General features: G+C 36.5%; 2 protein-coding genes across 2 annotated transcripts; both read left to right on the top strand.

Moving 5' to 3' along the window:
• The first annotated feature begins 655 nt into the window (after positions 1 to 655).
• Positions 656 to 7,927, top strand: LOC145777524 (uncharacterized). The gene is made up of 15 exons (XM_082588925.1): positions 656 to 754; positions 992 to 1,171; positions 1,316 to 1,464; positions 1,614 to 1,705; positions 1,926 to 2,004; positions 2,231 to 2,331; positions 2,724 to 2,904; positions 3,239 to 3,336; positions 3,779 to 3,943; positions 4,218 to 4,368; positions 4,590 to 4,740; positions 5,245 to 5,404; positions 5,934 to 6,131; positions 6,261 to 6,375; positions 6,775 to 7,927. The coding sequence occupies exons 1-15, from the start codon at positions 686 to 688 to the stop codon at positions 6,941 to 6,943; spliced, it is 2,058 nt and encodes a 685-aa protein (XP_082445051.1). The 5' UTR covers positions 656 to 685; the 3' UTR covers positions 6,944 to 7,927.
• A 5,909-nt stretch (positions 7,928 to 13,836) lies between these two features.
• Positions 13,837 to 27,229, top strand: LOC145777166 (formimidoyltransferase-cyclodeaminase-like). Its single transcript, XM_082588478.1, has 12 exons — positions 13,837 to 13,940; positions 16,123 to 16,306; positions 18,136 to 18,264; positions 19,378 to 19,472; positions 20,092 to 20,265; positions 20,522 to 20,659; positions 21,051 to 21,244; positions 21,399 to 21,519; positions 24,646 to 24,851; positions 26,173 to 26,311; positions 26,453 to 26,548; positions 26,787 to 27,229. Exons 1-12 carry the CDS (start codon positions 13,887 to 13,889, stop codon positions 26,871 to 26,873), a joined length of 1,617 nt encoding a protein of 538 aa, XP_082444604.1. The 5' UTR covers positions 13,837 to 13,886; the 3' UTR covers positions 26,874 to 27,229.
• The last annotated feature ends 30 nt before the right edge of the window (positions 27,230 to 27,259 follow it).

Here is a 27,259-nt window from a genome sequence, read left to right as displayed (position 1 = left end):
TTTAATGTTTGATTTTGAAATTTGAAAGACCTTTCAAATGATCAGCTTGTTCGCACGCAAACACGGCAAGCTAGATCTTTTCACACGAACTATAGTACTGCTTTTATATGCACGTAGTATATTACGCATGATTGGCATAACATGGCACAAAGATGTGAAACCAATGGATGTCTTTCTTTTTTTCGCAGAACATGTCACAGTCGGCGAGAAAAAAGAACTTTCCTATAAAAGCCAGACCACATATTTTCACAATCACTTCGGAATTGAAGTCAATGCTAAATCTGACAGTCATTGTCGAAAGAGCAGATATGTTTTTCACGTGCTGCTTTAACAAATTATACATAGTGTCCATAATTACCGCAAAAAAACGAATGAGGGCTGGCTTGATAGGATAGTGAGAGTTGATCACACTTGGCTTCGTTACCTTTCGCGTCCATTAAATCAAAACCTTAATACAACGGGCATAAGCCTGGATACAAAAAATATTTCGCAGTTGAAATGCCCACGTTTTGTTATCAAATTTCTGGTAGATCGACTACTATTTTGGTAATTTGCTGCAAAAGTTACGTTATGTTACTACAGGTAAAAATTATCACTTTGCATTATTGTTAGCTTGATGAAAATGTATCATTTGATTTCTCTTTGCAGTATTATCGATTTGTTTCAAGAAACTAACATAATAAAAATGAGAACATCAAGTTTGGTTGTACGAATTATTTTCTTCTCTTTTTTTCAATGTGCGCTTGGCATAAAGGTAGGAAAAGTTCAATCTAGTTTCCTATTTCAGTTGTTTTAATTTGTTGCATTACTTTTACTTAAAGTTGAAAAATAAGTTTCGCATTGGGAAAATATATGCCTACTTTTAATTTTATGCCAAGAAGAATTATTTTCAGATTTAATTTGAAAGGAATGTGTTGTTTTTATATTTCGATAACTAATGCATTGAAACTTCGTTTATGCAGGATTTACAATATTATATTTTTCATCCCAGATCATTTCTATTGAAAAACTGTCCCCAGCCCAACCCAATCATGTAAAAGAACTCAACAGACAAGACTTACGACTTAAAATCGAAGCTGAGTTCTTGAAAGACTCAGTGCTGCCAGATGGTGATGAGATCTCTTTTGATAATGCTTCTCCTAAAATGGAGTATATTGCTATCAGCAGCCAGGTAAGGACGCATTATTTCCAGAAAAAGTTAATCTAACAATCTAAGCTAACCAGATTCAAACAATATTATCAAAAAAAAAATTTTTTTTTCCTTGCAGACAAGCGAAACAGAGAAGTTAAATTACAATTTTTTCTACTTTTTTAGCCTAGAACTCTGCTGAAACAAACAAAGAAGCTTATTCTTTCAAGATATGATTACGCTCTACCAGCTCCAACAACCACAAAGCGATCCCTTAGAAAAAAGAGGCAAACATCTTTAGAATTAAGTGAATGGGGAGAATTTAGCTGTTGCCGGTAAGAATTTTTATGTTTAATGCAGCTCGCATTTCTTCGGCATGATGTTGAGTTGTTCTGTTAAAATAATTGTGTACAAGGTTTTGAGCAATAAACTTTTGTAATTAAAAGTTATAGCAGTTCTTCAAGAACATGTTTTCCACTGGCAGGCGAGCTATTGGCATGCAGACGCGTCAAAGGATGGTGAATTCACGATACCTTCAAGTCCAACTAAGAGAATGCAGCTGGGACTATTGCAAAGGTGAGAAAAGCTAAGTATCACTTTGCAAACAACTTTCCCAGACAGCAAAATAAGTCATTTTTTACATTAATTCAATGTCTGCAGACGTTGAATCAATGTACAAATGACAGATTGCTCTCTGGGATTCTACACCACCCGGGTAGTAATAAGAACTAATTTTCTTTAAGTTGTTTAAAGCTTTTAAATCAAATTAAAAAAACTGTATTTTTATGTTATTTAGCATGCATCGATACCCTGCCCATATGTGATCATTTAAGAGCCAAACAAAGTGCCTGTAAGCCAGAATCACATTACAGAGGGTGAGAAAAAAATTTTTTTTTTGTGTTTGTGTAATGTAAACAACCTAACAACTAAACGTGTGACTTTTTATCCCAAACAATATCACTCTTTAATTATAATTAAAAAATAATTTTATCTATAATAATCTTAATTCACCCACAATATCACGCATTAATAATTTAAAAATAATTTCGTTTATTATAATCATATTCATCATAATTCAATGAATATAATTTTATAATGTAGATTTATGAGTCGAAACTGCCCAAATGCTTGCGGATGGTGTAATACTCCAACTTCTTCCCCGAGTCCTCAAACTAGTCCAGAAACCACAACATCTGTACCTGGTAAAACAACGTTATTTGTATGATTGCAGCTCTAAAATATAATATGTTATATTTTTTATCTTTTTGCTTGACAAATTAGTTTTCGATTTACTTTTGGCGTTGTCCCGACATTATATCAACTATCAACTTTCAACAACATCAGCTAATAACTGGAACAACGAATTTAGAAATGTGGTTAGGACATAGATAATAACGAAGTGTTGTCGTAGCATCACTACATTGCAGTTTAGCTAGCCTACCACGTTTCTCATGTTTAATTAAATTTCCGCTTTCCTTCTTTTCAACTTTCTCCTTGGAATAATTAAAAAAAATACGACGACTCCGGTAATGTAAAAATAACAGTGTAGTTGCAACGAGTGGAAAGATGGGTTAACTATAATTTTTTGGTTTAGCAACCACTACACAGGCAAGGCAGACCCCTGACCTTCGCCGGGTTCGGGTTTTCATGAAAAAAACAACTCCAGCCTACACTTATCAATTCACTACATCTTCTGTTCGGCCTCGTTATCCTTGGAGAACCTTGGCAAGAAGTGATAATCCTGGGGAAGTTGCAAACTTCTATTTGCATTCAAGGTCAATTTAGTTCTCTGATTTTATTCAGTGAAATCTTCAAACAAAGTTTGTGTTAAGATTGATATATTTTGTTTGTTTTTGTTACGTAGGCTTTATTTCATGTTTTAACTATGAAGTGATGAAAATAATTTCGGTTTTGCAAAGGTAAAAGACCGCAAACCATTCTGTTTAAATTTATGAGCTAACGAGTTTTGTAGTTGTCGTTTACGCATTTAGCGATAAGAAAGTGGGTAATTGCAGCAGTTATGAAGTGATAAAAAAAACTTAATTTCTTTTTCACTGCTTGCCATTTTGCTTTAGGCAGTTTTCTAAACCAATTATACGTCACTTGCAGACCCACTGGACGGTTTCAAAAACCGATATATTTTTGTAAAGCTGGACGTAACCAAGGCAATCTTCGGTCACTTGTGAGCAGAAGACCATGCCCTGGCGGTAAGAACTCCAACACTCTTGAGTTAAACTTAACATTTTCTGAATAAATGTGACTTATCGGACTGCTGATTTTGACTGCTTTTAGACTGCATAGATTACAAATGCTTCCGATTTGCAAACTTCTTCTTACAACTCTTCAAAAGACATCGTTAAAAAAATTTGCAATATTATTTCGAGGCTACTTGTGAAACACTAGTTTTAGTTTGAACAAAATAGATAGCTGCGTAAATATTAGGTGACAACATTGAAATTCAACCACCACCGTACTTCAAAGCAGTACTTGTTTAGTTTCATATGCTGATACGTATAGTGCAATATACTTGAACTGCAAAACAAAATTGTATTTTCTGTTTAAATAGTTTATTGTGAGTAAGTTTGCCACAAAATTTTTAAACATCCCATAACCGACAAACCGTAGACCTTAAAACGTATTTTCTTGCAGCCTGGAAGACAGACATGGTTTTATTTGCAACTAACGTGTCTCTTCCAAACACGAAGCGATTGCTAGTGGCAAACAGAGGAAAAGCTCCTTGGACTTCTCGCATCTTCAAAAACTCTCCACCTTGCTGTGGATACAAAAAATCTGTGTGGAGCTTTTATGCACCTGGTATGTTCATAAGGGTTAATGTAAACGCTATATCAACACTAACTATTATGGTTTAATAATTTGAAGGTCAGCTGCATTTTTTGTTTTGTAGTCTTTTCCAAATTTTGTTTTCATGTTTGAGATTTTTAAGTTAGCCGTTTTCCAATCTCTTGTGTTTGGTTTCAACAAAGAGTAGCGGTTTATTGATATTTCCTTTATATTTAAACAATCAAATTCACCCAATTTGAATTTTAAACAGCAAATCATAAATGTTAATTTACTTATTTTATTCAAGTTCTCAAAACTTCCACCAAACCTACCAATTCTCCAGTGAAGCCAACGACATCCTCTTCAACGACTGATACTGACGAGAATTTGTCACCAAGCGTTTCCACAACTCCTTCTCCTTTCGATAAAGAATGTTTAGAATACCACAATTTCTTCAGGTAAACACTATGATGTCTGGAGCAAAAGCATTTTAAAGTAAGACTGAAATCTGCGCCTTTTCTTTTGCAAACAAATATTACCAAGATTGCCAAAAAAAAACAACCAATCCATTTTTTTTCATTATTTTTGCATCTCAGTATGATGTTCAACAATAAAATATCATAACGCCCAAAAGTTGATTCCTACTGATTTTTTAACTTTTTCTTTTTCTGCACCACAGGGCCGCTCATGGTGTTCCACAACTCAAATGGGACCCAGCTTTGACGTCAACAGCACAGAAATGGGCCAACTACCTGGCCAATAATGCCCCAGAGCATCCGTTTCAAACAAAACCCGATTTCGAAAGAACACAAAGCTGGCCTCATTCTCAAGTAAGCAAATAGTGCAAGGACTCTAAAGTTTCTTGTCTTGAAATCAATCTTGATGTTTAGAAGAGGATTTCATTTCATAACGTAATACTCCGCCTTGCTCAACAATTTGTTTATATTTAGGCCACGTTCGATTTAAACAAAGGGGCTTGACTACTTAGAATTATATTTGATTTGCATATCTACAAAACAATTTACACTTCTTAGTATCCGATCCCTAAAGAAATAATCTTTCAAATCAATAAACAACAAATAATGTTCATATCTAAAAAGATCGCTTCTGCTAGTCACCGATTAGTTTTTGATAAAAAATTGCGACTGAGTTAATAATGCTTTCTGTACTTGAGCCTTCCATGAGTAAAAGTCTTATTTTTCGCTAAATATAGTTCTCTTGATACCGTATCAACATAACAAACACGTTTGAAAAAGAAGTTTTTCATGACAATGCTTTGTCTAAGCCTATGGCAAACGCAAGACTTTAATAAACGAATCTTGATGCTTTTCTAGAGAGATACACAATACAGAGGCAGAGGTGTCGGAGAAAACATAGCTTGGGATTTCTCTCCTTCCGGCAGCCCAGCAAAGGAGTCAGTGTTAAGATGGTATGCTGAGATTTTTGATCACGACAGGGCAAAGCCAACATTCAGTGAACCTGGTAAACCAATTGGTAAGCACTTTCTTCACAAAGCTGAATGCATGTTTTTCAGTGGAATTCACAGCAGTGTACTACACAGAGTAAACTGAAACCAAAACAAATATCATTTAAAAAAAAAGGGAATAGTCAGAAAATTTAATATTGCAAAAACAGTTTCAAGTAGGCAATAGGCTTACGTAAACATTTATCTTCTTCTCATATTCTAACGGCGGCTGCAGGGTTGCCACCCGACATCAAAAACAAACAAATGCAAAAGTAGATGCGATTAACAACGTAGTTTCAACACAAACATAATTGGTAACCATCTGCCTACCATCTTCTAGTGGTACTGCTGATCATTTGATAATTTATTTTGTTGATACGTTTCTTCTTTGTTGAAACTTTGTTGTTATTTTTTTTTCTAGCGAGGATTGTTTTTTAGTAGAAATCCCAATTTGAAAATAAGAACAGAGTTCAATTAACTTCGTAAAACGGGTAGCCTAAATTATCCGTTTTTACCAAGTTTCCAAAGTTTTCAACCGTTTTCGATGCTGTTTTGCAGGTCATTACACTCAAATGTTGTGGGGAGATTCGGATTATGTCGGATGTGCTGTGGCAGTACGGAACATTACAAGAGGCTCCTTTACATATCAATCAACATACGCTGTGGCCCATTATGCCCCTTCAGGAAATGTTCATTACCCTCAACTCAGCCAAACTCACGCCGCTTATAACAAAAATGTCCCGGCACCTGTGCAAGGTATACTTGCAAAATGAAGTTTAATCTTAGTATAAAAAATTCAACAGTTTTTGTGTACTGAGATTGTTGGTGCTCTCGTTAAATAAGACTTTGATTTTTTTCATTAAAATAATTTCAATTTATTTCAAGGAACCTGTATGTCACCCGAAAGCTGTTCTGTGTACGACAACGAAAAAAGCCGTTGCATGGGCTTCAACGAAAATATGAGCTGTGGATGTTCTAGAAACAATGCCGGTGTTTTTGGGTAAGTTAAGATGTTGTATTGTAGGCTACATTTTTAAACATGCTTGCAGTTTTTCTATCGCTGACTTGATTGTTAAGACTCGTATTAGTTTCAATCAAAAAAGCGCAAAAAAAAAAGAAGAACCACCAATGTAACACTTTTTGAAAGCCATGTTTCTGCAATTTTCCCAATGCAAAGGTATCATCAACTTAAATAAAGCATCTTCTACAAGCTATGACCTTTTAAAAAATTAAGCTACCGTATCCCAGTCTAACCCGATACCGCAGCAGTTTATTGTCCAATAATGATGAAAATTGATTTATTGACCTTGATTTAAAATTTAACTGTTTTTGATCGTCTGAAACTAGATTGATTTATGGTCGCAGTGTCATATTTTTAACAATGCGTTTATTTTAATAGGGGCCGCCCTCAATGCAAAGGCAAAGGAGGTTGTATTGTGTCTTGTAAAAAACCTCCAGTTACTGATGGCCCAAGGAATTATTTTTGGGCAAGTGAATGTCAAGGAGAGACATCTTGTGAATGCATCTACACTCCAAGTAAAGGGCGGGCTGGTGCTATTTGCAGCTGAATACTAAGAAGAAAGAGTTTTAAACTAAGTCAATGTGTATTGCACTTTCTAACCGTGTCGTAAACCAACGATTTGAAATGAGCAAAACCGCACGAGTTTAGAAATATTTTATTGCAGTTTAATTTTCAACAAATTGTTATCACTTTTTATTCAAAAATATTTAACTTATTTTATACTTTATCTATTTTTTATCTATCGTTATTCTCGTAGAATATAACTAGGACTGTTTGAAACATATTTTTTCGAACCAGAAGTTTGTTTGGTTTTGATGTAAAATCAATTTGTCTTTTATTTTCGTTTTGTTTCTAACTAGGCTACTGTAATTTTTTAGCAAAATTTTTGTTTCGCGCGAGTAAAATTTGTTTCAAACAGCCCTGGATATTTTATCTGACACCATTGGCTTAACATCATTGACTGCAATCAAAGTTGTCAAGTGTTGGTTTGTGCACTTTGATTGGGATGCATCAACAAAGGATCTTTATAGCGCCCAATTACGTTAACCTCTAATATTAGTCAACAGAAATTCAACGTGGTCAAAATTCATCGGTGGATCAGAAATCGGCAGTTCTACTCACTGAATTAGAGCTTTAGAATATAAAATAAGCTATATCCTTACTTGATAGAATAGGCTATTCAGTATTCACTGTTGATGCAGCCTAGTTTTAGTCGCAAAATGTTCATAATTTTTGCAAAACGTTTCGTTTCTTGAATCCGTTTTTTTACATTTACTTTACAATGTAAAACGAACGGATTTTACCAGCTGGGTAGTGGCCGTTGTTTGTAGGCTGTCTTTAGGTTTAGTATAAAGCGATATTTTATTACTCATTTGAAAGTGTTGTTGTTTGACATGTTTATTCACATACTTTTTATATCTCTTGATTTTTTATATTCATTATTATTACAATTTACAAATTTCCTATCATCTGTAACTTATGATGATTGTTACTGATTTATGCTATAATATGCAATAAATATTCAAATGAAAAGATCAGTGATGCATTCAGCATTTGTATAAAAAGGTGGTTAGTAAATATTCAGTTAGCTCAGCTAGTCAAGCACCTGATTTTACGAAAAAAGAAACTGCAAAACTAAGCGGCGCTAGTTCGACTCTCGGAGTGTGCGCTAGACAGTGGTTCTCAACTTTTTTGTCCCATGGACCATTTTTTTAAGAAAAAAATTCCATGGACCACTTTGTTTTGCTGACACCTCAAGAAGGTCGTTTGTGGAAATTTTATTTCGTTTAGGTCAGTGACCTCTAGTGTCTGTTCTCTGCCACTTAAGAAGTATCTTCTAAGTTGTAGACTACAACACTCAACCAAACTACTTACCCAATTTAAACAACTACAAACTGAGTGGGAACACTGGTGGATGTACAGTAAAAAAAATTGGGGGATGGCAGCAGATATTTGAAAAAATCAAAACTTGCTAGATTAAATAAGCAATGAAAAGTTTAGGTGTAGAAAAAAAAAGGTAGCAAAAGGTCTGGTGGTTTGACCCTAGATAATTTTGACAAAATAAACTTTGTTTTGTTTGGTTTTTGTGTATTTTTAAGTGTAGTTGACCGTGTAGTTGACCGAATTTATTAAATAAATATTGGATTTCTGTAGAAACTGAGTGACAAGTTTTAGTTTGAAAGTGAATTCACGTTTTTAATGTTTTTTCTTTTACGGCCACAAAAGGATTTCAGAAAATTAATTCTTGACGGTTTTCCACTGCCAGAACTATGCGTTCTCCATGCCACCTGTCGGGTTCATAAGATAGGATTGAGTGAGTGGAAAATTTTTGCAAAAAAGCAGAAAATTTAGGCTAAATGTCTTATATGCCGCTATAAGTGGGGACATATAGTTTACATATTTTGTAACAAAAGATCTTGCGCATGTTTTGTAAAATCAATGCAACAACTTGCAAATCATGTGATGCATCAGTTTGATGTTTCCGACACAGAAATTCAAAGCCAATTTTTAACAAACTTGTTCAGTCGTAATCTGATAATTTCTTTGGTATTGATGTCCATTCTGCAAACCTCTAAAAATATCTTTGGACCACTAAACATTCCAGGTGGACCACTAGTGGTCCACCTGGACCACGTTGAGAATCACTGCACTAGAGCAACGTACGTCTGCACTACCAAACTTGACCGCTTCCCACAATCTCCATTCAACTTAATAATAATTTTATGACATCATAAACTTGATTTAAAAATTTAAAAATGAGTTCTCTCGGTAAATGGCCTCGGTTGTTGGAAAGCAACAATAAATAAAACCATAACATTATTATTGCATACATTGGTGAACCGTCTGTAGTCAGGATCGTTGAGAGAAAAAAATGGACATAGTATTCAATTAGAAGGCGGGATCTCCAAATCAGACAATTAAAAAATAAAACAATGAAACATGACATCAAGAGAAATTTACTATTCAGCTAATCAAGCAAAGATGTAGCATTCCAACAAAACGAAAAAAAACTTGTCTTGAAAACAAGAACGCAGAGTGGATGCAAGCAAATGATAGGACAATATGACCTCAAAGTACGCGTTGCATGCTTCTAGCTCCTTGCCTCTTAGAAAGATTTCGGTCTTTAAAATCTTCCTGGAATCCTAAAAGATTAGTTCTTAATCTTTTTTTTTTCGATAGAGAAAAAATTGCACTATAGACAGTGTGGAGCTCAATTCGAATTTTGAAGGTCATCACATGCAACGAGACAACATCAAGGCAACTTACCTACATTTAAATTTGATGAATTGCAAAATCGTGTTAAGCCAAACATTCTGCATTGCCTGTGACAGCTTCGTTTGATACCAAATTTGGTAATTTTAATCAATTTTTATACCAAACAATCAATTATACTTCCATTGTCCACCGTCATAACGTGAGTGGATGGTGATATTCATGCGCAATGAATGTGCCTGCAACAGCCACCTAAGCTTATTGGAAGTTTATGCAATCGCCAGAGGAAAATTAAGCTAGAAAATTATTCCAAACGAAAGGGGAATCCTTTATATGGTAATGAAACTTATTTGGAAAATACCCGACATTTTTTGCTTGCCAATTGACTGGACACTTTGTCCCATATAAGGAAAATGCGCAGATTGTAAACAAGGGGTGAAAAGTTGAAAATGAGTTTCATAAATTACATAGCCTGTTTATTGCATCGACTCATTATCTGGTATAATTCAGGTGTGATTGTCATAATAGGAAATTGCAATGCCAAGATATCAGAATGGGCAACTACCAAGTTTCAAAACCAAATTGCATTTGCTTCACTTCTACTCGGCTGTTGAAAGATTGCCTAAGTTGAAAGATGATTGACTTTCATGGTCAAGTATTTTGAAAACATTTTACTTGCGCTAAAGAGCAGGAGCTATCAAGTTAAGATTCACAGACCGGATATGCCTCCAAGATTAATTTCGCCTCTCTATCATGACGGAGACAGTTTAAGGACCTGCATTGAACTTTTCATACTTCCTCGTGACGTCATTGCTTTTATCTGCAACTTTTTGATGATTATTGTCACATCAATGAAAGTTGTGTAAAATTTTGAGAGTTTTGTGTTTGAGACAACGACTTTGGTCTTGTGTGTAACTGCATGGTGGTTTTCCAAATCTACTGCATTTTATTCAATAAAATAAATATTCGGCTTACGACTGAACTTTCAGTAACTTCGCTTTTATGGCAAAAAAAACAAAACTGATGAGTCCTGGGTTAGTGTGAAAACTGAGAACGGACATGTTGATGCAATGCATGGTAGAAAATCTGCGCACCTTTAATGGAAATTCTATGATCTCTTCGACTTTTAACGACATTGAAAAGCACCCTACAACAATTGTGGTAAATAACTGTCGGATTGCAAATCAGCAAATCGTGATATGTGATAGACTACCATCACTTCGTACCTTTGAGAAGACAAATCGTTGATAATTGTAATCAGTCTGTTTGAATATCAGATTAAGCAGGAGATCTTGAGCTTTTATTGTTTCTTTAAGTTTGTTGTACGTTTGTTAGCAATATCAAGTGTTTTATAAAACTTAGTCATCGGAAAAGACTTCACCATTGACATTGGGGTTGAAATCAATTTATTGCTAATGCTGAAAGGGTAGGCCTAAAGCAAAAAATCTTGTTTGTTGAAGGGAAAACTCCCTTGAAGTACTTTCTGCTTGATGTGTTTTGAGTAAGTGTTAAACAAAATATGCAAATTTTGAAAGCAGGAAGTTATTGAAATTCTGCTCTATTTATTATTATTTGCCGTCTCCGAGCATAAGGTTGGCTGTCATTTGCTTTCACACGTCACGTTTTTCTTTACTCTTTTTTGCTTCTCTGATGCTTGACATGTCAGCTCACTGTTTTACATCATCTCCGCAAGTTCGTCTCCAACTTCCCCTGTACCTTTTTCTTTCATCATACCTTCAATAACCAATTGCTGTAGCTATCCTGCCGATCCCCTCAAAGTATGTCTCGTGAATTTTAACTTTTGTTTTGCTAAATAGTTTGCTCATCTATCTTGCACTCCAATTCTTTTTCTAATCGTTTTGTTTGCAATCTTTTTTTTATATGATGGTTTTAATATCTTTTGTAGCACCAGAGTTAGCACCAGAGCACCAGAGGTAAAAAACAATATTTTTTTTATTTTTGTGCTGTACGTAGGCTACAACTTTTACTTCGTCTTCCATATGACAAGATAATAGTCTCAGTTTCAATTTCAAATCTATATCTCTTCTTAAAAAGTCTGTATATTTCCAAAATGACGCTTTTGCTCGACCGATTCTTCTTTTTACATGATTATTGCGTCTTTCATTTTGTGTAATGAGGAACTCTATGTATGTGTAGGTGGTGACCTGTTCCAATTGTTCTCCATCCAGCTTAATCTTAATTTTTCTTGATTTGTGTGAACAACATTTTTTATCTTTGCGATCGATCAAAGTAATCAATATAATCATGCTTAGAAGAAGCTGATGCAAAATTTTTGATGTGAAAAAATGTTGCAAAGCGGTGCGACACCGCCAGTATATGCTGATTTTAATTTTGATCTTGTGCGCCTCCTTACGAAAATTCTACAGCTATCATAAAAACTTATAATTTAGTCTTAGAACATGGCCAGCTGTTAAAATGTGTGGTCGGAATTGGAATTAAGCTTACTTTACGATAGCCTAAAAGTAAAACGATGAAAGATATGCATACATCAGAAGTTTAATTTGCTATGACAGTAATATAAATAAAAGTTTAATTGATATGTTTATATGACTATACTTCGTTTGAGCTTCTTGGGCGAAAGGTAGTATCCCAAGTTTACGATGTTCCCCGACTACACTGGAAACCCATTAGATATCAGCCTGTTTTTGGTTTCATTATCTAAGACGCGCAGACCTTCCGCTTCGTTGGGAAGGTTGAAGATGGTGCAATCGTTGATGATGTGGTCTGCGGTCTGTTCCTCAGCACCACATTTACAAAAAGAAGAGGATGCCATTCCCTATTCATACATGGTTGCAGCATAAATCCCGATGTGCGTACAAAGATGGTTTAGAATCTCTTCGAACGGGATCTAATAGCACGGGTGTCAGCTTCGGGGATAAACGAACGGAGTTTGGTGGTGCTTGACTTCCATTCAAAATTCACTTTATGGTCGGAGAAAAGTGTTGTTTGTCAGCTTCATTAAGCGGAAGTTGAGCGGCTGGCACAAATGGTGCCTTGATTTTAGTCGAGAGAGTTGCTCGTTTGAAGGTGCAGAGACTTTTAAGTGAGTAAAGTGGTTTGTATCTACGGTAGTTTGAGCCTGCCAGACGCTTCAATAACGTATTGCTTACGTGATGACAGTTTCTTACACAGTGACACCAAGCAGTGGCAGAACGTGAGAAATCTGTCTAATTTCAGTATTTTGGCTCGAGGCAGAAGTACAGTAAATTTCCGTTGTTTGTGCCATTCATCTTATGATCCCTGTTATGTGGATCTAAAGCTGCTGGCACAGCTTTGGTTTCGCTAAGTTTCATTAGCCATTTCTGGAGATAAGCTGAAACGGTTTTTATGTTCTGGCCCAGAATGTCATCTACGTTTTTCTACGACGATATGCAATGGAAAATTTCCAGGTCGTTTGCGTATCTGTATTTTACTTAGATTGTGCTTGGCAGATCGTGAGTGTAGATGTTGAAAAGAAGTGGAACCAGCAGTGTTTCTTGTGGGGCACCATTTTTCAAGAGTCTCAGTCTGCTTTGTCGCGAATTGGCGGTGGTGAAGGTGAAGTTTCTGTCACTGACAAACTTCATGATCATGCAGATTGCAGACCATGTGTTGGTCTGGAAATGTCTAAATCACATGGATTCTTAATTAATCATAAGAAACAAAGAAAACGATTTGATTTTTTCACTTCTCCTTTTTACAAAATTATTCAGATTAACGAGTGTTCAAAACAAAAATATTTCCTGTATTTTTCAAAGCCAATTTTTCTAGTCATAATTTCGCTTAGGAGAATTTTGTTTCATTTGAAGTTGCACCACGTTTCATGGAGCAGAACTTCGCTATTCCGCCAATTAAATCACAGGAAACAGCTCTCCTATCTAAGCAAAATATGTTAAAATGGCTGACAAAGTTATGCACTGGTGATCAAAAATAAAAACAAACTGAACTAAACTGACGGCAAAGCTTGTTGCCAAATCTAAATGAGAGAGAAAAACAAAAAACTGCAAATTAACGAAAGTCCGCAGGCTATGAGCGGTTGTGTTTATTAACATGGTTGGCCGCGATGACGTCTATGTTGTGTTTGCAGCCGTTTTGTTTGCTTTGAGTGAATCACAAGTTACAATAAAACAACATTAGGAAACAGTTAAATTTGGTCAGATCCTGCACGCTTTTGCACAGCTGCAACTGCCGTATGTCATAGGAAACGCTTTCCGTTTTCAGAGTGATTGTAGACTGATACGATAAGCTTGTAAACATTGTTCGAGTTGGTTTCCAAAATGGAAAAGCTGATCGAATGCGTTCCAAACTTTTCGGAAGGTAAAAACTCGGAGGTTAGTCAAAAAATACCAAATTATTGAAATTAAAACTTGAAAATTTAATTTTTTGTGAATTGCAAGTTTTTGAGCTAGCTATAGCCTACCCTACGGGACACTGACGCAAGGTATTCCAAAACATAAGGTTTTATTTTGCCATTGTGTGCTACCAAATGAGAACAGGTTTAGAATCAGTAGCCTAATGACGCTGTAAAATAGGTCAAACGCAAGTGTAATTTTTCATAACAAATCCAATTTTAAAGACTGAGCTTGTGCTAAGTCAGGGGTGTGCAATCTTTATTACAGGAGGGCCAGATATAAATAACTGGGTGAAGCCGCGGGCCACACGTTTATTTAACATGATTTCTGGGCTAGTAGTTGCAGGCACAAAAAAGTAGTTTTTTTGTTATTCATGTTATTCTTATGGCGTTATTAGGGGCTATCTTCATTCAGAAATAATAAGTTAAGACGCATAAATTTCTGAAGAAAACTGTTATTCTAATTTATTGTGACACCTTCTTTAAAAGAGTTCAGTGAGAAATTTGCAGCTATGGCTTCTTTTCCCAACGGCATTTTTTCAAATTTAGTTCAATGGAAGTGCTCGCAATTCGAAGTCCATTTTCCAAGTGTTCATCTGTCAGAACCGATCGATAGGGTGATGTCATGACGCCCATTTTAGAAAAAAATGTTCGCACAAATACGTTGAGCCAAAAAGAGCCATTTTTGAAGCTATGGATTTTTTCAAATGTAGAAAGTCATCTCAGTTGAGATGTTTTCGGTGAAAATCGCCAAGATTCATTTCTAAATACTTTGCCTTCAAATCCTTTTTTCTCTTGAAGATCAATAAGTTCAAGTTATATCTGCTGGTGCTTTGTCAATGTCTGCGTTGAATGGCGAAGAGAACATACCAAACAAATGTTCATGAGATTTGAAGTCCTTGAAAGGAGCCAAAAATTCATACAATGTTTGCAAGTTGGTCTGCAAATTCAGTTTTCTTCTCAGGATGCATTCCATAGTCTCTCAAAGTTGGAAAGTGAAAAAGATTTCCTGTCTGCTTTTCAAAGTCGCAAATTCTTCATAATGCCTTTTATGTGGCCATACATTTTTACTTTCCACAAATAATTAAATACAATGGATTAGCGGTGGCCGGTAAAAGATTTCTAAAATGGTTAACAGAAGGTGTGAAATCTGCAATAATCCGCTTCACAACGAATTGTTCACACGTACCAGACTAAACTAAATTGTAAACACGTTGCGCTGGCCAGACACAATTCAGAAGGGGCACATCTTCGCGGGCCGCACAATTTTTCTTCGCGGGCCGCATTTGGCCCGCGGGCCGCACGTTGCACACCCCTGTGCTAAGTGATAGGAGACACCTATGTGTAGGCTACACAGTACACAGTACACACTCAGTACACAGGCCATGTCAATCTGCAAGCTTCAAGTTTTACTGGAGGCTGATTTGTTACTGTTAATAGCAGTCGAAGTTGCTAGTAGGCTATACTGTAAGTTGATAGTCTGCGTGGTAGTAAATAAGTGGTCTTTTAGTACATTTTGTGTGTTTGACTACTTTTGTACCACTGGCACTAAGCAGATATTGAACTAGATTTTGACACTTATGCTGGAAATATGAAAATCGAGCGACGCTTCTGACAAGGAAAGATTTTGTCATTTTTTAAAGTAAAACACGGAAGAGGTTTGCACTGATTTGAAATTCACAAATCAGACTTTGGCAATTTGGTTTCTCATAAATATAATTTCAAAGATATACTGTATATTATATGAGGTGGATATTAACAGAGGCCGAACTTCCGGCCTTTGTTAATATCCACCTCATATAGACATATATCAATGTTTTAGCCAAGCGGTTGTTGGAAGTAGCGTTGACAGGATGGTCCAGAGCAGGGGCGGCTTGCTAGTGTGTGCTGCGGTGCTGCAGCACTCCCATGAAAGTTTTCACAAAAAGTTTCTCAAATAAAATAAAGTATTTTTGTTATCATATCTAAAAAATGTGGTGTGATAGAAGAAATCTGAGTTCAGATTCGAATTCAGCACCACAAAATTACCCTAAATTACTTCTAAAAGTCGTAACCGCAAAAGAAAAACATTTTTTTTTTGTAGACCAATGATGTCAGGTCACACACAGTAACAGTAGTGAAAAAAAACTCTTGCGCATTCCAAAAAGATAATTTTTCAACAGATAATTCAGGCTATCGCGAAAAGCATCAAAGACACAAAAGGATGCACATTGTTGTACATCGATCCAGGAGAGTCAACGAATCGAACTGTCTACACTTTCATCGGAAATCCTGCCTCAGTTGTAGAAGGAGCCCTCAATGCTGCCCGGGCTGCCTTTCAGTTGATTGATATGAAAAAACACAAAGGTGGGTGCAATAGTTTGATTGATTTGTTCTTAAGCAAGGGTTTCAAACGGCGGCCCGCGATGCATTTTAAAAATTTACAATAATTTACAATTACAGTGCATATTTTTTACGTACCTTTAGAAAGATAAAATTTACTCTTAAGACTGCTCAAAAATCTGAAAATGCCCATCAAACTTCAAACCATTTTTTAGCACCGTTGTCGCGCCATTTTATTTCGTGCAAGAAACTCGTATTGTTATATCACAATCGCATTTACTATTCACTTATTGTGTCGTCGTCGTCGTGTGAGCCTCTGGGGCCGAGGGTCTATTCTTTTACCACCCCGAATTCACGATGTTCCCGAACTATGCTGGTAGGCTGCTAGAGAGCAGCCAGTCTTTGGTTTCATTATCCAAGACGCGCAAACCTTCCACTCCGTTAGGTTGGTTGAAGATGGCACAGTCATCGATGATGTGGTCTTATTGTGTCGTTATTGCAATAGTAACCTTATTATTTGCTGGTCAGCTTTTCAGAGATTTAGTTTTTTCCGCGCTTTCTGAAATTTGATTGCAAGATTTTTACCTTCAGATCCGTCGTTTCGTTGGCGTTCTTTTTGTTTTTCTTTCTCGTTTGTGTTTTTTTTTGCGTTTGTATAACATTTTTCATCTCTTTGTTCCTATCACTTTTTCTTGCGATCTAACGTTCACGATGCCTTCTTAATACCTGTTTTATTGCGTTTTAACTGTGTTATTTTGTTTATTGACTTCTTACTGTGTATTACGGCCCTCGGGATGAGTTATAAGTGTTCATTTGGCCCTCAGAACAATTTGAGTTTGAGACCCTTGTTCTAAAAAATGTTTATCTTCGGGCTGAAACAGCTGTTTTGGAAACTAATGCTGCCAGTTTTACATATTTGTGAAAGCTTTGTGTCACAGGCGTTAAATCCCTAACCCACTGTAAGTTGACTGGGTAAAGCTTTCGTAAGTCTTGATCTTTGTAAATGATTCTATTGTCGACATTGCAGCACAGCGGGGTCAAGGTACTCTAAAAGTTTTTTTAGAAGAACTCGTTAAGCGTGAAGTAGCCCTGAACATGGACTCTTCCAACCAACGGACCGCGAGGTGTAGAGAGGAAGACTTCGCTCTGGACATACAGACAGGCCACACTCTTAACATGAGGATTATTTCATGTCCTGTATAATCAAAATTAGTTGTTGATGATGATGATCTAATATTCTACTAGGTACCTTTGAATGGAGAGTTGTCCTTGAAGTGCGATGCCCAAGTGCACACCCATGAAGCTTAAATATTGCTGTTTGATCTTGTAGTTTCTTCTTTTTTTTCAAAGATAGCTGATACCGAAAACGATGTTATATTAAAACTGATGTGCATCTTTGTTGAGGTTACTGCTTTTACAATTATAAGTGCCAGTTTGAAGATCACTATGTATATTAATGTATGTAGGCTATATACTGTTGTACAAATAGATTGGTTTAAAGAAGTTTGCCACTCGTTGTTGTATCAGCTTCTTGTTGAACTTTGCGATGTTCCCGGACTGCACTGGCAGGCTACTAGAGAGCAGCCAGTCTTTGGTTTCATCATCCAAGACGCGCATACCTTCCACTCCGTTAGGTGGATTGAAGATGGTACAATCGTTGATTATATGGTGTGCGGTCTGTTTCTCAGCACCACATTCACAAGAAGAAGAGGAGGCCATTCTCCATTGGTGCATGGTCGAGCCGAAAGCCCGACGCCAGTACGAAAACATTGAGGCGCATCCACTCCTGTTTCTGTAGTGTCAGGCCTATGGGACGACCCTGAATTATCGATACGTCTTTTTATTTATTGCAGGTGAGCACCCTCGCTTTGGGGCTATGGATGTTTGTCCTTTCATTCCAATTCGAAATGCAACCATGGAAGACTGTATCAAGTGCTCCCATGAACTGGCTGAGAAAATGGCACAAGAATTAAAAGTACCAAGTAATAACTCTGCTTTGCATCAACGGTAGCCAAAAGTTGCTGCAGCGTTTTAAACCAATATTTTAATGGCCCAGTGCAGTTGTGGAGACAAAATGAATATTTTTTGTTCGAAGCTGATAATGTTATTCAAACTCCGGGACTCAATTAGCCTAAAATAAATGAGCCAGCTTAGGTTTGTGATTTTTCTTAGAAAATATAAAGCATCAAAGCGGCCAGATGTCAAAGCCGCAAAAATGGCGACCGTGTTATTTGAGTTGTATAGCCAAAAGTTTGAAGTAGGCTAAAGCATAATCTTGGCCTTCATGTTCTAAAAAAATTAGTGGTAATGTTTTAGTGGTTCAGAAAAGCTATGAAGTTTGCTTTCTCTATTCTCATTTCCTTTCAAATTTCTATGATGTCGTTTTTTACAATATTTTTTGGTATAAAAAGACTACGATGCGGTATATAAAAAGTTAAATTTGCACAAAAAAATTTTACTTTGCACAAACATTGGAAACAGAAGTTGATCAAAAAGCGGATTTTGCGCTTGACGTGAAAGCAAACTTGTACCGTTCCAGTTTCTGCAAAAAAAGTTAATCAAAATTATGTATTCAGTAACAAAGTAACCTATGTCTTGGTGGAAGAAAAAGTCTCATGTTTACTTTTTTTAACTCTATGTTGGATGGCAAAGTAGTAGATATAATTTTAAAATTCTACAAATAGAGCATTGCTAAAATTACCTTTTTTTAGTCAACTTTTTTTACTTTGTTAATGTAGGCTATAGCTTTACAGTGGTGGGTAGGGCCTCGGCCACACTCCTTGCCACGGCTGTGATGCCCAAAGCGTTATGGTTGGTTTGGTTTTCAGCCTTTATCCTTGATTCGACAAACCCTTGATAGGTTATTTTTGGTAGTTTCGCACACTTGCTGTAGAGGCTCTTGACGCAAGACCAGTTACCGAGATTGGCAGAGTGAAGTTTCTGACCGGCGCCACGTGATCTTGAGTCAGGCACATAACCATTGAGCTAACGGGGCTGAAGTATGACAATAATAGCCTACGTTCTTTCTAAGTCTATATTAATCTGCTATCTTAATAAAAGCTGCTTGTCATTATAGGCTACTTTTAACTTTTTAGTTTACTTGTATGCACTTTCGGCAAACGAAGAAAAGAGAAAACTTCTTCCGACCATTAGAGCAGGAGAGTATGAACAACTGCCAGAAAAGCTGAAGGTTTTTATCATTTTTGTTTATTTATATTTCAGTAGCGATCGTTTATTTGTTTATACATTGTGTTATGAAAGAAAGCCTTTTATTCTACATCACAAACGGGTGAATTTCAAAGTTGACAGGAACACCGTGCAAAACTCTTTTAAAAGTAAATGTTATAAGTGAACTGGATTTTATATTACAGCAGATTATTTACTTTTAGTCTTCTATTGAATAGCTCCATTTAACAGTCTTTATATCCAATAGGATAGGTTATTCACAAATTTTCAATATCGATGACTAAATTTTAAACAAGTGATTTGGCTTGTTTTGGAGTAGCCTAACAGTAGTGGAAAAAGTCTAAATCTTACCAAAAGTAGGCTATACTAAAAATAAAGAAACTGGCCCAATACCTCCAAATAACACATTTTTCTTAAAAACTGAAATGTCCCCACCGCCCTAAAGAAAATTTTACGTATGTCACTGAGCATAGGTTCTGAGATGAAACCGAGTGGAAGTAAAGCCACTGGTTGAGAACTGTAAACATTAAAAAGTTCTTATTGTTTAATATTTTGCCAGCTACAGAAGAAGGAGCTACACTAACCACCATGTTAGGACTAAGATTTATAACTTGTACCATTAGGATCCAGAATGGTCGCCAGATTATGGACCAGCTACCTTCGTTCCCAGTTGGGGAGCAACTGCCGTTGGTGCACGGGGGTTTTTGATAGCGTATAACATCAACCTAATTGCAACAAAAGAACAAGCGCACAAGATCGCTTTGAATATAAGGGAGTCTGGAAGGGGACCAAATCAGGTACAAACATGATTTTGAGATATTAAAGAAATCATATTTTACTTTAGTTCATAAAATTTGTAGTTTTTTCATCAATCGTGTATTTTTGCCAAATAACTGAAGGTTTGTTTTTTGTAAGTACACAACAGAGAGACAGTTTCATAAACCTCATTAAAAGATATAACCTTTATCAAACAATGCAATTCTCCGATTTAATTATTTTGCCTGTGTCCGCTGTTTTTCGGGTCTTCCGTTCTCACAGAAAGTTTGTTTTCAGAGAGGCAGACTGAGATGCGTTCAAGCAATAGGTTGGTCATTGGAGGAGCAAAATCTCGTTCAAGTTTCAGCAAATATAACTGATTGCAACGTCACAAAGATCCATGAAGTATTTGAGGAAGTCAAGAAAGATGCAAAAGTTAGTAAAATTGAACAAAACGCGAAACACACGTTAACAAACATCGAAAAAAACACCCTCTTGACGTTAAAATATATAACCTGCAAATCCATCTACGACATTATATGCTGTTGAAGTGTATTTTTTCCGGATTTTAAGGTTTCCATTTTTAGATTTGTAGCTTTAGTTATTTTTAACCATTAGAAAACTATAAAGTATGATAGCGTTTTTTACTTTTGTAGATCTAGTTTCTCCTAAACACAGCAAAGTTTTTTCCTGTATTCGTTTTTAATTTGTACGATTGAAGCCTATGATTTTGTGATTTTGCCATAACTTTACTGACTACCAAACTGCAATCTGTTTTGTGCAGCTGGCAGCTTCTAAAAATTTATAATCTCTGTTTTGTGCGAAGGAATTAAAACTTCCTGTTCTTGGATCTGAAATTATTGGATTAGTTCCTCTTCAATTCATCTTGGACGTGGCAGATTTTTACATAAACAAAGATGATCTTTTTGTATTGGAGGAAAAGTTAAAAGTGCAGCTTGCAATTCATAAACTTGGTCTTTCGCAACTGACAGCATTTGAACCAAACAAACGTATCATTGAGTAAGTTGAAGACAAAACATGGTACCGTATTAGATTCTGAGGTATTTATACTTCTGCACCAAGATGGTGTATGCAATACTGTATCTAACTATTTAAAAATGAAACAAATCTGATATGGTAGATATTCTTTTCATTAATAAGTTGCATCATTTAGGTATATAATTGAAAAAGAAGAGGCGTTAACTGGCTTACCTCTGAGCAAATTCATCAACTCTATTGCCAGTCGCACTCCAACACCTGGCGGAGGCTCTGTATCTGCTGCTGTGGCCAGCATGGTAAGGAATGGTGTTTCCAGCGAAATTATTCTCAGTGTTATGATTTCGTTCATATATACATACATATAACTGCAGTGCAGACAGTTCACACCGTTTTCTGGCCTCCTTGGTGCAGTAGGTACACTGGATATGGCCACGGACGGCCCACGGAGATATATACCTCCGTGTGACGTTTTCCCATTTGTGGAACCTAAGCTCCAAAAATGGTACTACCGCCAACCTTGCCAAAGTGCTCAAACTGCAAGCAGTGAGCTTTGCGTAATGCACAACAAAGTGCCTCCAGTAAAATGCTCAATCGGCATAAGCCAAAAGCGTCCATAACTGCAGACAGTGCACACCGTTTCGGCTTTCCATACTGGCTTAGATTCATACAGGCTTGAACCATTGAGGTAGGCACTTCAACATAGAACAGTTTTCCGTGCGAACCAGCTACCACCATTGCGCCGCGGCGCATTGGTTAAGAAAGGTAGGACAATTTTCCTTATAAACTCAATTGATGGCAGTCATGAAGATATTGAAGATCCTTCTTGCACTCATTTCAGTTGCAGAAGAAAGAAGAACATTAGCAGAGGGTGGGAATCGAACCCACGCAATCGAAATGACTATTCCCTTGCCCTAACCTTAACCCATTAGGCCACGTTGCTTGTGGCGATACATTCACTTAATTTTCTTTGTATCAAAAATGTTTCGAGTAGATCGGTCAGAATAGGATATCTAAATAAGTCTGGTATCCCTGGACAAAGTGCAGCTCGAAAAAACTGCACTGGCTACATTTTTCATGAAAATACCGTAGGCCTGTTTTTGACGTAGCCTACGTATCAGCAACATTGGGAGCCTAATTTTAGCGTGTCATGGGAGAGGCCGTTGTCGCTCTGCCCATTGTTAGTTAGGGAAAGGTGGGGTAAGTTGAGCAACCCCTAGTTCCGGGAAAACGGAAAAGCTAAAACGAATTTTTCCGTCACCAAGTTATTTTACCCATAATGCCTTTTAAGCCACTGTATCGATCTAAACAACTGGAAGCTTTGTTTAGGAATGGTTGCACTTTTTTGAGTTTAGGTGCTTAGGAGTAAATATTTGGCAGCGGCGAAAATTTATATTTATTGAATTATTAGTAGATATAGATGAAATTCGTTTTGCAATCAAGGTAGACGTTACATCTGCCTCGGCTTGTAGCCAATAATGCAATATAGTTTTTTAGCAGTTTTTGAAAAAATTAACTTTTTAAAACAATGAGGGAGATGGGGTAAGTTGAGCAATTGCTTTTGAGGTAACTTGAACAGTTGCTCAACTTACCCCAGTAAATAACTTAAGACAGCTGATCAGGTCAAGCCAGCTAATTATCTTGTTTTTTTCTTTCCTTTTCATGTTAAAGCTACAATTGATGTACAGGTTACTGGTCACAGCGGTAAACCATAATCTCTTCGTGGGAAAATTGTAACATAAGATTCCCGAATCCGTTCGTCTGTATGTATCGACCGAAAAAGAAACACTCCTTGAAACGTCTATTCAATAAGTGTATTCCTGTAAAATTAGCCCGCGGCTATCGAAATCGAGATGCAACGCCGTACACCTCTAGAAACTGTCACTACGATACAGATTACTTGGATAAAAGACGGAACTTTTGTCCAGTTAGCAAGCACTAAGCAAACAGTTAAATGTGCGGCCAACTTTCAAACAATCATTTTACGAATGACCAGAATAGATAGCAATATCTCAAACTCACATATGCAGTACTGTGACGCAATAATGAAAGACAATTATGAAGTCATTCAAACAGGTGTTTAAAGCTGATGTAATATTTCCTGTTTAAACAGGTTTCAAACTGAAACAGGCCCAAACAGGTCCAAACAGGTTTGACACAAGTCTTATGAACGATGGTGCAATTTTGGTACATTTTCTAGCAACTTCCATGACGTAATATTCAGTAGACTTGAACGGTTTTTTATATGACGTTTGATTAGGTGAACCATTGTCTGGAACAGTTACCTTTTCCAATACGGTATATTGCTTGGTCAGTTAAATACAATGCCATGTATAATTGTACATATCAAAGAAAAACAAACAGGGGAAACATTCAAGATGCTGTGCTGAGGAGTGCAGCAGATGATGTTACAAATTTAAATCCGTAAATGCTGCGTCTATTGATCATGGTATTAAACGGATGACGCTGACTCGTTACATGAATCGAGTGAAGAATGCCGTCGCTGCCGATAATGTTATATGGTGATATATTGAAAACTGGTGCAACCACCCCCCCTCCCTAGATACGAAAACCAAAAACATATTCTGAGTGGTAAATCAATGGCTCAGTTGCAATAAAAACATGTATTAATACTAACTCTGCAAGTTAAAAAATTGAAGTTGTCTTGATTTCTTATTAATGTAAGCAATCAACGCCTTAATTCATTGTTGCTCAACTTACCCCATGTGGTTGCTCAACTTACCCCACAAAAAAGGGTGGGGTAAGTTGAGCAACTTTTACAAAACTACTCAGATCAGATGAAATATATAAGAGACAAGAAAAATATTTTTGCTTTGAAGCAGGGCCAATGAGCATACCTTTAACATCCATGACAAAAATATTCTATGAAGCCTGACACATTTTCAAGAAACGCGTTTTTATAAAAACCTGCTCAACTTACCCCACCTTCCCCTACTCATCTACTTGTTGACGGTACAACGTGATTTCTACCATCCATCCAACAGACTCTATGTTTGAAAATACTGTAGTAAAGAGTATCTTTGAACTACTCTGGTTATCAATCCAATAAATAAATTAGGCTACCGGTAGCCTACTTGTTTTTTTACTTGTTTTAAGAACCCTTTTTGTTGGTTTTTTCTTTTCATCCATAAAACAAGTAGCCTATTTAACCATCTTAAACCAGCTAAACCACTAATCGTTAAAAACTACTTAGTCTTAATTGAACCATGGTATGATTGAACTTAAAAGCACATCTATGCCGTAGTGTCTTCTAATCTAGTTTTTATACTTTTTTGCAAATATGGTGGAAGGTGTTTCAATTTTCATATGCTATAGGCCTATATATAACTGACTTAGCAACGTCTTACAGTTGCTTTGAGAGAAAATATGCGTTGAAACATTGGTTAAGTTATTGTCCTGATCAGGGGGCAGCATTATGCACTATGACCGGACAAATGACGTATGGTAAGAAGAAGTGGGAGCATTTGGAATCAATCATGCGAAAAAACATTCCTTGTGTCCACCAATGCATGACCGATTTGATTCCTTTGGTTGATCATGATGCAACAGCTTTTAATTCTTTCATGGCAGCACTCAAAATGTCGTCCGGTACTGCGGAAGAAACAGCAAAGTAATGCATTTGTTTATCTTTTAACGTTTACACTGATAACCTACAGCAGGATTTCTCAAACTTTTTTTTATTGTGTGACTCCATTTCAGTAAAATAGTTTTCTATGCGACCCCTTGGTGGGTAGTTTACATTGTAAACTACCCGCTAAGGTTCGCTACCCTAAAGTCACGATTTACAATTCCATTTTGGGGTTGCGACTTGCGACCCATAGTTTGGGAAGTCCTGGCCTACAGTAAACTTGGCCTACACTACACCAGTTGTAAGCAATTATGTAATTTGACTTTTGTCAATGTGTTTGTCGAAGTGTAGCCTAATAATTGGGATTAGGTCATCCTAATGTACAATCGAGAAGCAGTTTCAAGAGTAGCCTAAAGCAAACTTCACGTAAAATTACCAAATTTTATCAAACCAACTTCTGAAAATGTTATTGGTTTGTGCCACCTACACCCAGGTAGCCCATATATTTTAAAGTTTATCTGAGAGTCAAATTTGATGAATAGCCGGAGTGTTTTTGTTTTTTTTATTTGTTTTCGTTTCAATTTAATAAAAAAAATTGAACCCCCCCCCCCTTTGAGAAAATCCTGCGTACGCCACTGAGAGCAGGAATGAACATGAGCCTTTTGAACAATTTAACCCAAGAACCAACATTCTAGCTTAAACGGCTTCCAAGTCATAGAATTTTATTGGTCCCACAGATGACCTTTAAATATTAGGCCTATAGACCAACTGGATGTAGGTGGCACAAAAACCCATCTCAGAAGTTAGTTTTATATTCATAGGCTACGCCAATTTTAGTTCATATGAATTTTTTACTTGAAAAAAATTATTTTTTCTTCACTCCGCCCCAATGGCAAGTGAGAACTGTAAAGCATGAGCTTTACAGTAGGATTCTGGTTTGGTTATAGCCTCCTCGTGCCGTTTTGAGCTCGAGTCGTTTCTTGCCTACTTATATTTGGAAAGCTTTTAACCGGTAATCCAGATTTGTCGAAACCACTCTTTCGATGCTCAGTTAGGAACCCCTAAGTCCACCACGCCATGAAGAGTAGAGGACGTGGCAGTCCAGAATGATGTGATACGAAGATTATTGTGTTACACATCTACAAGATACGGCATCTTATATGCGCCAATTGTATCAACCAAACATGCTATTTACTGCCTAACATTATTCGTTACCGAATTTTGCTTACTACAAGGTATGAAAGTAGGCCACTGCGCGAGACTTTTAGGCTTGGTTGCGGTTTTTAAACAATGCTTCAACCAATTTTTTTTTTTCAAACTAATACAAGTCACTTCAATCACAAATAACGATTAAAAATACAAGGAAAAAGGCAGCAATGCAAGCGGGGATCCTTGAAGCAATCGACATACCAATGACGGTCATGAAAACAGCCAATGAAGCGTGGGGTGCTGTGGTGGAGATAGTAAGCCATGGAAACCTCCAATGTATTTCTGACGTTCAAGTGAGAACTTAAGAGAGATTATCGCTATGGATGGGTTAATGAAAATATAACTAAATGTTTTGCTCTGTAATTTTTTACTCTGATTAATTTTCTCGTGTATTAGTTTTATTTAAGAAGGTATTTTACTCAACTTTGATACAGGTTGGAGCAAAATGTTTGGACGCAGGGGTGTGGGGAGCCTATCAAAACGTATTAATCAACCTCCCGCAAATTGAAGATGAAAACTTGAGAGAAAAGGTTCAATTACTTTATGAGTTTAAATTAAATGATAACCTACATTACCACTATTATTCTACTATACTGTTTAAAGTAAACAATAAACATTAACTATTCTTCCATATTTCTCAATAAAAAATAAAAAAAATTTCAAAACAATAAATAAGGTTTTATTGTCGATATCAGCATAACATTTAAGCTGCAAAGATATTTGCGTTTTTTAGTCTATCGATATATAATTTGTTGCTCATTGTTTCAGCTACGAACCGAAGCGGAAGATATGTTGAGTCTGTCCGCAAAGAAATATGAAGAAGTCATGAGTATATCAGCAGGGAGGCAAGCTTGATACAATCATCAACGATTGAGTGTGACATACAGAAACTTTCTGCTATTGTCAGTAGCCGTACTACCTTTGCAATATTCGTCATAAACTGCTACATTCTAATAACTTCTCAACTATTTCACTGAGAAAATACAGGCATAAAAAAAGTTATCATGTGGTATTTGGATTTAAGTTTAGGCTATGTGGTGTTATTTTAATAGTAGGCTATTTAGAAAAAACAACGAATGATAACATTGGGCAGCGTTGAAAAAAACTTTTGCTCTGCTTTAAACAGAAGCTAGGTCGATGCTGGAATTTGTTTTTGCTTATCCGTGGTTGAGGCTGGTTTGCTTTTTCGTTATTACAATTACAACGTTTTTACAACATTTTGTTGCTTGCTAATTAAGTTG

This window comes from Aplidium turbinatum, chromosome 9, assembly GCF_918807975.1.
Source record: "Aplidium turbinatum chromosome 9, kaAplTurb1.1, whole genome shotgun sequence".
Lineage (NCBI taxonomy): Eukaryota > Metazoa > Chordata > Ascidiacea > Aplousobranchia > Polyclinidae > Aplidium > Aplidium turbinatum.
Note: the sequence above shows the minus strand (reverse complement) of the source record. Positions and strands in the feature narration are given on the sequence as shown.

Coding starts and splice junctions, on each gene's coding strand:
- LOC145777166 (XM_082588478.1), top strand. CDS start 13,887: ATGGAAAAGCTGATCGAATGCGTTCCAAACTTTTCGGAAGGTAAAAAC. Junction 21,245..21,398: donor CCAAACAAACGTATCATTGA/GTAAGTTGAAGA, acceptor TGCATCATTTAG/GTATATAATTGAAAAAGAAG. Junction 26,312..26,452: donor AATGTATTTCTGACGTTCAA/GTGAGAACTTAA, acceptor ACTTTGATACAG/GTTGGAGCAAAATGTTTGGA.
- LOC145777524 (XM_082588925.1), top strand. CDS start 686: ATGAGAACATCAAGTTTGGTTGTACGAATTATTTTCTTCTCTTTTTTT. Junction 1,465..1,613: donor GGAGAATTTAGCTGTTGCCG/GTAAGAATTTTT, acceptor TTCCACTGGCAG/GCGAGCTATTGGCATGCAGA. Junction 4,741..5,244: donor AAAGCTGGCCTCATTCTCAA/GTAAGCAAATAG, acceptor ATGCTTTTCTAG/AGAGATACACAATACAGAGG.